The sequence below is a fragment of the Dendronephthya gigantea genome, unplaced genomic scaffold, assembly GCF_004324835.1.
Source record: "Dendronephthya gigantea isolate DGI-Jeju-01 unplaced genomic scaffold, DenGig_1.0 000550F, whole genome shotgun sequence".
In the NCBI taxonomy this organism is placed as follows: domain Eukaryota; kingdom Metazoa; phylum Cnidaria; class Anthozoa; order Malacalcyonacea; family Nephtheidae; genus Dendronephthya; species Dendronephthya gigantea.
The window spans coordinates 22,501-37,811 of NW_021163560.1; the positions used below are offsets into that span (position 1 = coordinate 22,501).

A 15,311-nucleotide genomic window follows, 5' to 3' on the forward strand; every position below is an offset into this window, starting at 1 on the left:
TTCTGACACAGATCGGTGTAACGCCTCAAGGAAAGGAAAAAACATCAGTGTCAGGAGAATGGATTTGGATCTCCGTTGCTCCATTAACCGTTGCGTCTTGGGCATGTAAGATAATCTTTGTATCGGCCTCTTCGTGATCACTGTTAAGATAAGCCATATCCTTCTTGCTTCCCTTGCACTCACAGCCATATGCTACCACTACTCTGATTCCACCTTGTTCAGCGTACTTTATGATCTCTTGTGCAAGGTATTCAGCCAGTTCTTTCTTTGTGTTTGTGTGAGATAGGAGCTTCTTCATCGTAACTTTGGCAATCAGAGTAGATGAGGTGATTCGATAGTAGATGAGGTCTTGCTGCCGTGTCCTCTTCTGGCGTGTTGCTTCCTTCAGAGATGATAGAATATCATATCTATCAAACACCAGCCGGATCTCTTCGTTATCCCGATACTTTTCAAATATGCGTCCTGCAAAGTGCTGAGCCAGTTGAGAACAGTCACGGATCCACTCTGGCTTGTCAAGGGCTTGCACCTCTGCCATTGCATCGACAATCGACACCTTCATTCTTTGCCGTTCTGCATGACCATCAGTGCTGCAATCTGGAGGAATTGGCAAATTCTCGAGTATTGGCATCAATGCACTCTTGGCTGTACAGTGTAACATGGTGCCATCAGCAGTAAACATCGATCGTGGAACAACTCTGAATTTGTATGTTCCAACAGCTTCTGGAATGTCGATCTCTGGACGGCTCTTACAGATGATTAGCATGCGTGCAAACAAGTTTCTATCTTCTTGCAGTTCGATGGTCTCGGCCGAGGTTGAAATCTTAATCTTCTTGGTCATCGCTTTCCATGTCTGCAACTTTCTTTTCTTCATACTTGACCACAGGTTGATCTTTCCGGTTATGATGCGATCTCTAACAAAATCATCATAGAGCTTCTGGCCAATCTCGCTTTGCTCTATAAGATCCTTCTTCACCTTCTCCGATGCAACCACTTTCGTCACAAGATTGAATAGCTTGTCACCTTGCTCGGTAAAGGGATTTGTAAATCCTTCTATCGTATTCAATAGCTTGGTGATGTTCTTCTCTTCACGAGAGAGCCCAGCAGCCGTCAAAGCGTGGTGTTTGGCGCCTCCTCTCGTTTTTGCCCTGCCAGCCATCTTCTTTGCCTCTTCTGCTAGACGCGCGAGCTCTGGAGCAATCATGAAGAATTTGGTACGTGCACTTGGATTCAAAGTGATGCCTACTAGGCCTCCTGATACCTTCATGGATCGATTAATGTGTTCCAGGGCATGATCTGCTCCAAGTCCACAAAATGGTACGTGTCGGTTCTTGTTCACAACCCAGTTGCCTTCGGCGAACTCTTTATAGATTTCAGGAGCTGACTCGGGAAGGTTTTCCATCTCGGCAAGATAAATGGGAATCATTCTGGCGTAGTTAAGTTTGTCGTGCGCAAAGAAATACTTCGTAAACAACTGCAAAGATCTTAAATGCAACTGCCAGTCCGCTGTTCGTACAGCACGTACAAACAGCAACATCTCCATAATCATCTTCATGTAGGAACGGAAAACCTTGAACTCAGGATTCTTCCCTTCTTCAAATCGTTCCATTTTGCCAACTAAATCTTCAGATTTCATTACTTCTACCATTTGATCTTCAGCTTCTTTTACCTCGCTATTTTTTCCTTGTTCACACGCCTTTCCTAGCTGCTTTGCACACTTGTCAATCTTCTTCACCAACTCTTCATCTTGGCTAGAGAGGAACGCCTTCTGGTAGAGCATAAACAGGACTTGAAGAGTAACCAAATGTGCTGTCTCTCCTCTCTTTACGTGCTTCCCTGCCAGGATTTGCTTGACAGTAGCTGGGCCATACAAATCAGACTCTGACCAGCACAAGTCGATTCCACTGTGTTCGATGAATGAACCTAGGGTTCTAAGTTGCGCCATAACAATATGGAGCTCGCCAGGCCTTAGAATGAGATGGTTTAAATCATTACGAGCCATCTGGAGCTTTTTAGCGGGTAGGTATAAGCCGAGGTCCAACGATACGACCGTTTTTCGGCCCGGACCCATGACGTGAGCAGTGATTCCTTGGGCCTGCAATTTTTGTGAATACTTTAGATTTAATACAGACCAATTACAAAATAAGAAACGAGAATATGGCTGCTATTGTTGTTTCCTATTTCAGATTTAATATATTCAGTGGCTCTAGTTCTAACAACTTTTACATGTGCACTTTCTCAAACGTTTGACCGAGGTTAAATACATACCTGCATGAGAATGGTAAGCATTGTAGTCCATTCGTGGGCAGGGGCTGCTATCAGTGGCGGAGATCCGATTCTTGTAAGGGGCTGTGTTTCATAGACTAGAGAATTATACCCGGACCAGACAGGCACCTGAGATTGCGTCATCTCGCCATCGCTATCTTGAGCTGGGAACCGTGTTAAGCTGCGTCCAATGAGCCACGCAAAGTCCTTAAGCTTAACCGTTATTGCTAGATCTTCCACATTCACGCTATACGAGGGGTATGTAGGACTTTTCGGGTTCGCTTGAGGATTAGGGCACTCTAGCAGTGTTGTATTAGGGAGATCCTTTAAGGAACGATCGCTTTTCCGGCCTGCAATATTTGTGTCATCCAATCTAAGGAAACACATATAGAGTTAAGCTATAGTTGATACTATAAACAACATGGTAAATTAGCTATAATAGTAAATGGTCTATGCGTTGGAAGTTAACTGTTGTTTAAACCCGATTACGGATTCATTTTTTCTTACAAATAACCTGAGCTGTGGTGAAGCATCCTGGTCGTATTGCCTCTGATATATGGCCATAGCCGTTCCATGGAGGGTACCCTTTCCATCAGGCGTATCTTCAGAAAAATCTACGTTATCCACAGCAAAGAAGATGTGGCGCCCAGGTACAACATCTGGAGGAATATACAGGTTATTGCTCTGCTTCATGCGCTGAACTACGTGCTTCTGGATTTGAGATTCCGCTCGAAGAATACGATTGTATTCTACTGACATACCAAACCCACTTAGCATGTTTACAAGTGCTTTGCTCCTAATAGACTGGTGTATTGCCAAACCAATGGCAAGTTGTTGGGGTATTTCTTTTGTCGATCGAATTACCTATGAACAACATTGATCAAAGAAAATAAATACATCTAATTTAATGTCATTAATTTGGAAGATGTGAAACTTGACGTACCTCTGACTTCCGGTGTTTCACTTGGCGATCAGTAAGGGTCATGGAGATGGTACTTTGGCTCAGAGTAACTGCCCGCTTGTAGATTTCACTGAACTTGTCATCTAGGAAAAGAAAACATTATAAATGTTTCATATGTTCATTACTGGAATATTCCTACTCTGCCCAATGTCTTTAGAATATTGTAATGACACATGCCCTAACCTGATGCAAATCCTGTTGGTCCGTGTATAATCCATCTAAAAAAGCAATATAACTCCTTGGGAAGCTGTTCAGCATCAAGGTCGTCAAACTGACCGGTGAAGGTCCAACTCTTGCTGTGGTTAATGCGCTTGCGAAGGAGTGCTGCAACATCATAAATAGCTTTCATTTCAGGTTCGGTGCACCTGTCTTCTTCGCTTGATATTATTGAGTTATCCCGCGTTTCCTTCACAGTTAGTCTTTCAGGTTCATTCAGTCGTTTCGGTCTGTGAAATTCAACATCTGGAACATAACTTGAGATTAACTGCTTCAGTGTTTTTCTGGAACATGTGGGATTTACTACACCATTTTCAAGAAGCACATTTACATACAGGGTCTCGAGATCTGCCATATTCAAGAGCTTCCCTTCCTTCAACGCTTTCTCGGTGATATCTAAGAACTCAACTCTACCAGCTGCCACTCCATTATCCTCGTTTGGTTGGTACTGGGATCTTCGTAGCACATTTGTGACATTGTTTAGATAACAATTCTTATGGTATTTGACATCTATGGCATGAGCATCATTTGCGTTAATTGAGGTCGCAAGTTTTGTTTGTAATCTTTCATCTCCCAGAATCTCTACAGCAGACCGGATTGACTGTCCTGCCGACTCGGTGCAGACGGAATGGAGAGGATCTTTATTGACAGCCGCTTGATCACAAAAAAAACACAGTTCCTTATTGTAGGGGCAAGTTTGCGACCGTGTCAATTTTTTGCTTTCCTCCTTTTTTCGCTTAACTTGTGGCACCATCTTTTTCAAATTGCTCTTTTGCTCTTTTTAACTTTTCTTTACTGGTGACAACCTGGTAGCACGACCTGTGCCAAGTTGCATTCTGAAGAGTTAAGTCTTGTACTGTGTATTGTTGTAGCATTAACCAAGTGTCACGATAGTTAGGATTTCCATACGCACTTCTTTCTTCAACAAATCGAAGCAATCTTTCATGTGACGTTGGATTTTTTACCAGAGGTTCTTTTGTATTCTTGTGGCACAAAATGCACAATTTGAAATCGAGTACGTTGGCTGACATCAAGAGAACAAAAGCCGCAAAATATGTACTTACAGAACTTCAAAAAAAGTCATGACAATGATCACTCTCACTCACTTTCACTTTCTGTTTTAATGAAAAATACCACTGACCAGCAATACTGCAATAACATTGATGCATAGCCTTCAGTCTTCAAAGTCGCACTCTCAAATGCATAGACAGTCTGTCATTATTGTGATAATCTATTATTATTTGTTGGTTTGTTTTCTTTCTAAGGACTTTCCCCGTTTGGTTTATGGTTAATTTTTGATTTGTCACGTGACAAAATAAAAAATGACACCATTGTTTTTTAATAGCAAGATGATCATTAGACTGTAGACATTGTAATAACACATGGACTTATGCAACTAAGAACAACTATATAAATGTATTCAGTCTGATGCTAACTATTAACCGTCATAACAGTACAATTAACTTATAAACAAGTCACGTGGTACATGCTAGTCTCGTTTTCGTGTTTGGGGTCACGTGACAAAATAAAAGAGACACTGTTCTCTTCTGTGTAGTATGGTAATCATTTGTTACAATTTTCGTGACATTTCGTTCAAAAATAACAAAGATATTGATGATTTAGACACTAGCCTCGTTTTAATGTTGGGAGTCACGTGACAACATAAAAACTAGATTATTGTCTTCTGCATGTCTTGGTGATTATTTGTTGCAAGTTTCATGACATTTCGTCTAAAAACGGCGAAGATATTAATGGTTTTGGTACCAGCCTCGTTTTCGTGCTAAAATGTTGACGTCCTTTTTAAAAATACCCCCTTAATTGGTCCAGGACAAGTTACAAACTTGGCAACATCACTTTTCTACTATTTGAAGTCCCCTGAACATGACTAGCATTGTTGCTTGCTTTCTTCAGTGATTTCCCACGGGAGTACACATGCTCCCTGACTATAACATCTGTGTTGCTATTTACAACCAGCAATAATGCCGAAACAATTAGAATACTTTGTTCTAACTTACTCTTACAATGCTCTAAATCAAGTGGGTCTCTAATGGAAAGAGACTGTTGGATGTGAGAAAACAATGTTACCAGTGATTGAAAAAATAGGTACGCAGTGCGTACATGTTGCATGCCATTGAAGCTTACAGCTCAGCACGATGCATCTATATGGTATATACTAAGACTTATTTTGAACATTGGCTATAACGCAAATAACAGTAAACAATAACGTTAAGTTTTTATTGTATTGTACGTGTGACCACATTGGCCCAGGCGTGCGTTAAGTTAATAACAGATACTAAACTTTATAGTAAATATATACTACATGAATTACTAGTTGTAATGAAGTGCAGAAGTTGCCTTTGGAGACAAACAGGAGGGCGCATTGTTTTATACATATACATATACATGTACATGTACATGTACATGTACATGTACATGTACATGTACATGTACATGTACATATACATATATATATACATGTATATATATATATATATATATATATATATATATTATGTAGTATAAAAGTCCACATTGAATTTTGATATAGCGACCTCAACCGCAGAAACCTTATTTTTGGCGTGTAATTTGTGTTCCAATTTTCAATTTTGTTGTTTTGAATTCTAAAAATTCAAAAGTACATAGTGGAAACATGTTTCACCTTGTGATTGGAAGTGTTTTTAAACTACGTATTAGTGCCTGTTCGCAGGCTACGTCGACCTCGTGCTGTGCTTGGAACAACTAATTTTGTAGCTAATAGGTAAGGTTCACCTTAAACATTTATAGTTTTTCGAAGGGAGTCTTCGATGGTATAATACAGGATGTATAACAAAAACGCAAACTGCCACAACTGTCAAATTTCTTTATTACTGGATGCGCAACAGCGCTAGTGTAAAAGGAAAATTTGTACATTCATTTAATTACAGTACCTGTCAACAAGAGTAATATGATATATCAGCAATTTGAGTTCATAGTATAAATCACTGTATAAATATTTAGATGCTGTCTACATTGGTGTGAAAATAATTTAATTATACTGGAATAGATGTTTTGAAAACTTGTTAGATATAGTATATTGTTTAGGTTTATGAAGAATTGTAGTCTTTGATCATGTCATGCATAGGCCAGATAAAAAAATTCCTTGATTAGATGACCCGCATTATTGGGCTGCCTATGGCAGAGATAAGCCTTATTCATTCCTATAATCCTATTCAGTTGCAAATATAAGCTTTAAGTCTGGTTCACACTGGTCCTAAGAATCGGGGATTTTCATTGTCTGTGGTCATTGCTGTGTAAAATGCTTTGTCTATCGGAAAAGAATACAATAGATCCCAGACGAATTACAACTAGTGTGAACAGGCATTAGTTATTGATTTTTTTGGTCTATTTTGATAGGAAGCAGTATATCAATATGGATATGAGTCAGATCATGAGATGGCGGAAAACATAATTACCACTGATGACACTCAGAAAAACAGTGCTGCATACAATGAACTTCTTGAAGTCATTACTCAGTTTGATAATTCTCCAATTGGGGAAATTGCTAATGCCGAATCTGATAATTCCCAGAGTGGACCTGGTACCAATGCTGAATCTGATAATTGCCAGAGTGGACCTGGTCTATTGCTAATGCTGAGTGTGATAAATCGCCAATTGAGCAGTCCAGTCCCAGTACGATTGCTGAACCTGAAGCTATAGGATATCTTCACAATATATCACCAATTAAAAAGGGAAAGTACTTTGAATTCCAACTGCAAGAAAGGGCAAAACAGTACGTGGAGTCTGTTTTTCACCACCCCAAGCGAAAGCGGTTCATTGAACTTGACCAGAAGGACTCTCCAGTCAAAATAAAGAAGTATCGTGTTGACCGATCTGGCTCAAATTCAGAGGATTTGCTGATGGGAGATGTTGTAATTAACGCATACAATGATGTGGACTTTCAAAAGCAACAGCTACCATCCACTATGAATATATCCAATGCAAAGTTGGTGTGTCCTGGTCAGATTATAACCATTAGAGCTAAAGTTGCTCATGTGCACCCTCCAAACGAGTCGGTATAAAAAAATTACATATGCAGAATGTAGTTATTGACCCATCTGGGACAATCACATTAACCCTTTGGGAAGATTGTGTACATCAAGTGAAACAAGGCGACACATACACTTTTACCAACATACGTGTACGAAGGGATAAAGTTACCAGTGAAATTGTTGTCAACACAATTGAGTCCGATACTAAAATAGAATCTGGACTACCGTTTCAAGAACCACTGCCGATCATAGTCGTTGACAGTGAAACTGTTGATGTAGAAATCATTGGTATCGAGAAAGTTGAACCATATCTTGCCTGCACAAAATGTAGCAAAAAAATTCAACATACTGATAATCGAAGATTTATTGAATGTTCACACTGTCATTTCAAGCAGAAAGAAGCAGCAGTAGCCAAGCACTGGTTTGCTCAAGTCCTCGTTGAAAACAAATTGTTGAGTTCAACAGAATCCAGCCGATTTAGCGTCACCTCTTTGAAAGTTCTATAAAGCAGATTGTTCAAGCCAATAGTGAAATTCCAGAGGATACCAAGTTCACCAAAGAACTGATTGAAGATGTTCTCTTTGATACAGCCATCATTTCAATGACATACAACAAACAAAATCATATTGTTGAAAACATTATATCAGTACAGACAATGCTAAATTAGTGATATTCAAAGTATTAATGACACGAACATTAGATATTTTTGTTGTGGTTTAGTTTGAAGAAAGACTTGAAAAAATTGATATTTTAAATAACACATATGTATGAAGAAGGTATGGTTGAAAATTCACATTTATTGTAATAAAAACTTACTGTTGTGTTTGGAGAGATTGAATTGTTCTTTGAAATTTAATAGACCATACCCATTATGATGTTTCATGGCATAATTTAACTACTAAGTCTAAGCTTTTTCAGGCTTTAACCAAGAAGCTAGCAAAGCATTCTGGTCTTAGTAGTTAAATTTTGTCATGAAACATCATTATGATTGTATGGTCTATTGTACTGTACATCTCACCAGTCCACAATAAATAATAGAAGAGCATATTTTGAATCTTTATTTTTTTATACCAAAAAAAAATCAGACTAGAGCTAAAGTTTCTCTGTATTTCCTCTCTCTTTAAGCAGATTTGATAATGTGAAGTATTTATACAATATTTACAAAAATTTAGTAACAATCATTGCACTGCAAATACAGTACATTCAGAATAATCGACATTCTGTCATTTTTAGTTGAAAAAATACACTGTATGCAAACCATAACAGATGCATTATATATTCCTTCTGTATTCTGTAGCTTTTGCTCCTGATTTGAAACATTTCATTTGACCAACGGATGGAAATCTGCAATACCTTCATTTTTCCAATATCACTTTTCAATATGACATTGCAATAGTAGACACCACTTGAGACGTTGTAAGTTGGTGAACTGTACAAATTTAAAGTTGAGGCTTCTCATTATTTACAAATGACATAATGTAAAATATTCTCAACCAGTAAGATCTTCACAGTGATGTAAATGGTGGTATTAAATATGTCTTTGTTGTATCTAAAATGTTCAAGAAAGTGATATTAATGTACTGGAAATATGTTCTATGGTGTGTTTTCCACTTCAGCCATATTGTAACAATATACCATATTTTTACCCTTAGTCCAATGTGACTAGATCTGTATTCTTTCTGAAGGTAGTTCCGAGAGGTGAAAACTATTGTCTATACTACACTATGTTTAACTACTTGCAAAGTGGAAAAGCATTCAAAAGAGCAAGAAGCAATCTTTTAACACAAAAAGAACAACAGTAGTTATCTTGAAAGATTATTCATAGTCATGAATAAACTTACCCATGATTGCAATAGGAGTACAGCAGTTTCATTTTCTGAAGTTATTGTAACAGTTGATATTCTTGTGTCCACAAAATATAATACCCAGTAGCTAAGAAGAAATATAAGATATGAGTGCAAAATATAACATGAAAATAAAGCGAAGATAAAGAAAAAAGAAAAGAATGAGAAGAAAAGACGGGAAGAAAGGAAAAAAAAGAATGCAGATAAAAACTTACCTTTATATAAAAAAAATCTATATAATTATTACAATACCAAAGTTTCGTAGGGCACATTTCATATGCTACATGTAAATTGTAATAGGTATCCATTTTTCTGTTTTATCAGTTGTTCAGAGGTGGGTTAGTGCTAACTACTAACTGTGTCTAAAATCTATAATGTTGTTTTATTTTGTCTATTTTTGTTCATCTGTTTATATTATCAAAACTTCAGAGAAGTAAACTTCTATCACTCCAGACAAGATTTCTGAATAAATAATGTATTTCTGAATTTATAGACAAGTTGTCCAGAGATTTGCCTTGAATTTTTGGTTATTTAACCAAGAAATAAGCTAAGCCTGCTTGTCAGCCCCTGTTGTCCATTTTGCTACATACAAATTTAGTACAATATTTTTTCTTCTATGTCCTTAAAGAAGCCCATATAGCTTTATGATCACTAAAGTAAGTCTCTAGAATTCCAACATGAACTTGCTCTTCAACTAAATTTGTGTATAAGTGATCAATTAATGTTTTGTTGTCGGTTGTAAAGCCTGTTATCAGTTGTTTGTAATTATTTTGTACAACCATCAAATTGTAGAGCGACTGTCGGTCAGATTCTATCATCCAGTTTACATTAAAATCTCCAATTATAATGTTTTGTGCAGACGAATCTTCATCAAGTATGCAACGCAGTGAACACATTAAACGTGATATAGGAATATGGGGTGAACGATATACCCCAATTATATTGAGATGTGGATTACTTTCTGCTTTAATAATGGTGAACTCAATTCCACTGATGTTGTGAGTATAAGGATATCCTTCTTTTAAAGGAACTCGGGTATAAACAGCTGTTCCACCGTATGGACGTCCCTGACCAGAAGGTTGGAAAACATCATTCCGGAACAAGCTGTACCCATCAATTTTGTATGTATTGTCAGAGTCTGACAAGTTTAACCTTGTTTCAGTAAATATCAGAATATCCATAGACGAGTAATTAATGTCCTTTCTAACATCTTCAATGTGTTTATGTAGAGATCTTGTATTGAGGTAACAAACTTTTAAATCGGATTGATCAAACATATAAAGTGGTTTGAAACAAAGATTTAATTTATTTTCAGTTCTTAAGATTTCCATTTCCTTAACAACTCTTTCATCGACGGATATCTTGTCTTCACATAGGTCAGTGATGTATAATCCTTCTATTGTTGTTACTCGACTTAAAGCAACGTAATGAATGTGAGGAATAGCCCTGTTACTGTTTAGGTTTACAACAATTTGTGTTTGGGTATCACCTTGTGATCTATGAACAGTCTTTGCTGATGCTGGTCGCAGTGGAAACTGTTTTCTAACAACTTGAGCAGATTTTGTTCTACCAACGGAAAATTGGGTTGTGACAGGTTTAATTGGTGTCCATGTGTTTTGAATTCCTCTAACATAGAGCGTTCTATTTTCTTGACGAGTTTTTCTACCAACATCTTCATAATCAAATTCGACCCAGATAAGACCCGAAGGCTTATTCTCGTCAGTAAGTTGTATTAACTTAATAATATTACTAGCCCCATTTGTAAGACCATCATCAGTGCGCACATTTGTTGCAACTTCAGTACGTTGGCCAACAGCAAGTTTTAGTTTGTGAGCTAACTGTTTAGAGTTTCTTAAGGGAACATAAGGTATTTGCCTCATTTTTTCTTTAAGTTCAAGTGACGCTGCTCCAATAACGCTATCTTGAGCTTTAATTGTATATCTATTATCCGTAAATGATTCATATACTTGATCGTTATATTTGTCTACTAAAGCGTTTTGAATAAACAAGCGTGGAGCTTCTCGAGGACAATTCGATTCCTGAACACATCTTTCCTTTAATTTTTTAAGATCACTAGTTGTATGTTTACCTTCTTGTAACCTGTTTAAGATTTCAGCAAACATTTTACTTTCTCTTTGTCGCATTATTTCATCAAGTTCAAACATTTAAAATATTTTTTCCATAAATTAGGAGTAAGTACACTATAATAATTTAAAGACTGGAGATCAGTGAAAATGTAACTATCCATGACAGGTTTAAGTTGAAATAAGTCACCGATTGTAATGATGCTAACACCACCAAAGTCGTCTTTGCTTCCTTTTAAATCCTTTAAACGATTATTTAACTGAACAGTAAACATGCTGTTTCCAACCATTGATATTTCATCAAGTAAGATCAACTTTAATGCACCAAGCTCACATCGTAAAGTGTTCAACCTACCAGAGTCTAATGGTTTATATATTTTAAGTGACTGGCTTGCTGGAATTGATAAGGCACTATGGATTGTGCTTCCTTTAATTAGGTAAGCTGCTTTTCCTGTTGGAGCAAGCAATAATACGTGAACACGACGAAAGTCTTCGCCAGCTTGTTTGTTATAGTGCTTTAAAGCAGCCTGATAAATTGACTTAATCAAGTGAGATTTACCAACCCCTCCGCTTCCACTTAAAAAGGCATAAAATGGATCATTAGATGTCTTCATTAAATGTAGAATATGATAAAAAAATTCCCTTTGTTTCTTGTTTAGCATTTGAACCAAACGTCGGTAGTCATCATCTTCCATTTCATTTAAAATGAGTGGTTCATTATTAGGTAACCTTGATGGGATACCCAAGTTTTCAGAGACATCATATCTTTCATTGAAATCAGGATGGGTATCTATATTACCTTCGTTCTGATCTTGATCTTGTCATACGCATCATCATCACATTCTATCATGTCATCAGTCCACGTCACTACGGAGTCCCATGAGATGCGCATGCGCATTACTGGTCAGTGCTAAGTCGCTTGCTGGAAAGTCAACAACTTTTGTGAGTATTTCGTTCTTTAAATCTTTCTTTCTCCTTGCCATCCGCCCAAAAAACAAGTAAAAATTTTGATCATAGGGAAGCCCGATTTGGTAAGTATCCATGCATTAAAATTTTTCGTTGATTTAGGTTAAATTTGCATAAATATGGACGAGGAAAATGCGGCTTCGGGCGAACACGCCGACCATGATGGGGCCGAACAGCGTGAGGTTGAGGACCCGAACACTATAGATGTTAATGTACATGCCACATTGGCAAATATTAATAAGAATATGGGCCAAATGGCAATCATACTGGAAAAAATGTACAATGCGTCTGCTGAAACAGCAGGCGAGCCTTCACAAGGCAAACTACGTGTAACAACACAAAACCGTGGCGACAAAGGTGTAACAACACCAAGCCAGAGCCCTACGGGCAAACACGGTGTAATAACACGAAACCACAGCCTAACGGGTCGAAAAAGAAAAACATCTGCTTCTGAGTCTGAGTCATCTGACCAAGAAAGTGCACTTGCGTCAAGGTACAAAAGAAAGCGGCCTAACCATTCTGATGCAGATGCTGAAATCAGTATTCATGCAAGTGATAGTTGGGATGAGGAAGATGACATACGTCAGCTTACTAAACGCAACGAAAAAGGGCTTAGTAAATCTCAACCTAGCCTATTAGACGACCTTGCTCAGTCCCTAGATGATGATGAGGTCCCTGGAGAAAAAATTGACACTAAACTGGCAGATATTGCACAGAAAAGGTGGGGTAAAAAATTAAAAACTGAAAAACTTAAGGACATCCTTGATAAATACAAACGCCCTGAAAATTGTCAGACAATGACAAACACCAAGGTTAATCCTCCTTGACAATGACAAACACCAAGGTTAATCCTCCCGGAATGACCTCCTCCCAATATACAACAGACATTACTCAAGGCCACCTTGGCCACACTCCAGACAGCTAATGCCTTAATTCAAACAGACGCAAAGGGAGACCTCTCCAAACTAATTACCCAATCAGTGGACTCTATTGCAATGTTAGGGCATGCAAGTGCTCAGGTATCTCAATTTAGAAAACACCAAATTAAACCTGCTCTCAAGTCAGAATATTCAGCAATTTGTGAAACAGAGGAACATCCTGACAGCAAATTCCTATTTGGTGATGATTTAGCCAAAAACATGAAAGATGCCAAGGAAGCCAGCCAAATTGGTCATGCCCTCAAGGGTGCCACTAAATCATTCTCCAAGAATAAACAATCTTATGGGGATATGAATTATGATCGTAAGAACTATAGATATACACCGAAGCCTTTTTTAGGCAAGCGCCAGTACCAAAACCACCCCAAAAAAAAACCCGTGGCCGGGTCATCAGAGGAAATAATTGCAAATTTAAGAGAAATACGAAATTCGGTAGGTAAATTTGAAGGTTTTGTACCTAAATTAGTGATATATTTGTCTGATTGTTGTCAAAGATTTAAAGGGGGACAAGTAGCTGAACATTTCCCTGCTTGGACTGCCATAACAAGTGATAAAGAAATATTATCTAATGTATCAGGTCTAAAAATTGACTGTGATGATACACCTACCCAGCATAGGTTACCTAGCTCAAAATTCCTTCCACACGAGTACCCTATTATTGATGCAGAAGTGAAGAAATTGCTTCATAAAGGTGTTATAAACAAGTTCAATATGAACAGGGACAAATGATCTCTGGTATTTCTTGAGACCTAAAAAGATGGAACCTATCGTCTTATCCTTAATCTAAAAAAGTTCAATGATTCAGTGACATACCAGCATTTTAAAATGGACTCAATCCATACTGTGACTAAATTAGTGACACAAAATTGTTTCATGGCTGTTCTAGACCTCAAAGATGCATATTACTCACTCCCTATAAATAAGGAGGATCAAAAATTTTTAAGATTTAAATGGAAAGCAGACTTATATCAATTTATGTGTCTCCCAAATGGTTTATCATGTGCACCTAGGAAGTTTACAAAAACATTAAAACCTGCTTTAGCTACTCTACACACCAAGGGCAATATAGCAGTGGCACACATTGATGACTGCTACTTACAGGGCAATACCTACAACAATTGTGTTACAAATGTAATTGACACCACATTGCTACTGGATAGTTTGGGATTTGTAGTACACCCTACAAAATCTAGGTTCATCCCTTCACAGGAAATAGTAACTTTGGGTTTTCTCATTAATTCAGTAAGGATGACAATCAAATTAACTGCTGAGAAAGCTAATGATTTGAAAAATGTGTGTACGAACTTGCTTGCTTCTAAAACACTAACTATAAGAGAAGTAGCAAGAGTAATTGGTAAGATTGTAGCAAGTTTTCCTGGGGTAATGCATGGCCCTTTGTACTATCGGGAACTTGACACAGATAAGACCTCTGCTCTAAAACAGGCAAAAGGAATTTTGATGCACAAATGCTGTTATCAGAGGGGGAATAAATGAGTTGAAATGGTGGATACGGAATGTTGAAACCGCATATCAAACACTAACACGGGAAGAGCCCCAACACCAAATTACCACAGATGCATCGCTAACAGGGTGGGGCGCCGAGTATAAAGAGGTCTCCACTGGAGGGACCTGGACCCACTTAGAAACAGGAAATCACATAAATTATTTAGAAATGCTTGCATTATTTCTCGGTTTACAAACGTTTGCAAAGGAGATAACAAATACTCACATAAGACTAATGTGTGACAACACCACAGCAGTAAGTGTCATAAACCATATGGGAACAAGTCATTCTATACCATGCAATAAATTGGCAAAGCAAATATGGGAGTGGTGTTTAGAGCGAGGTTTATGGATCAGTGCTGCCCACATCCCAGGCAAAGACAATTTAGTGGCAGATTTTGAGTCGAGACGAAACCAACGTGAGTCTGAATGGATGTTAGACAAAGCAGCGCTTACTGACGCCTTACACAAACTACATTTATACCTGAAATTGATTTGTTGCATCAGTC

The 15,311-nt window shown here is 37.8% G+C and overlaps 1 protein-coding gene across 1 annotated transcript in view; it reads right to left on the bottom strand.

Annotated features, from left to right (window-relative positions):
- Positions 1–4,193, bottom strand: part of LOC114543777 — a 5,078-nt gene extending 885 nt beyond the window's left edge. Inside the window, 5 exon segments of the mRNA XM_028562630.1 lie at positions 1–2; positions 89–2,092; positions 2,266–2,635; positions 3,213–3,306; positions 3,407–4,193. The exon segment at positions 1–2 is cut by the window's left edge and continues 244 nt beyond it. Coding sequence (XP_028418431.1) covers positions 1–2; positions 89–2,092; positions 2,266–2,635; positions 3,213–3,306; positions 3,407–4,193 — 3,257 coding nt within the window.
- Positions 4,194–15,311: the final 11,118 nt, after the last annotated feature.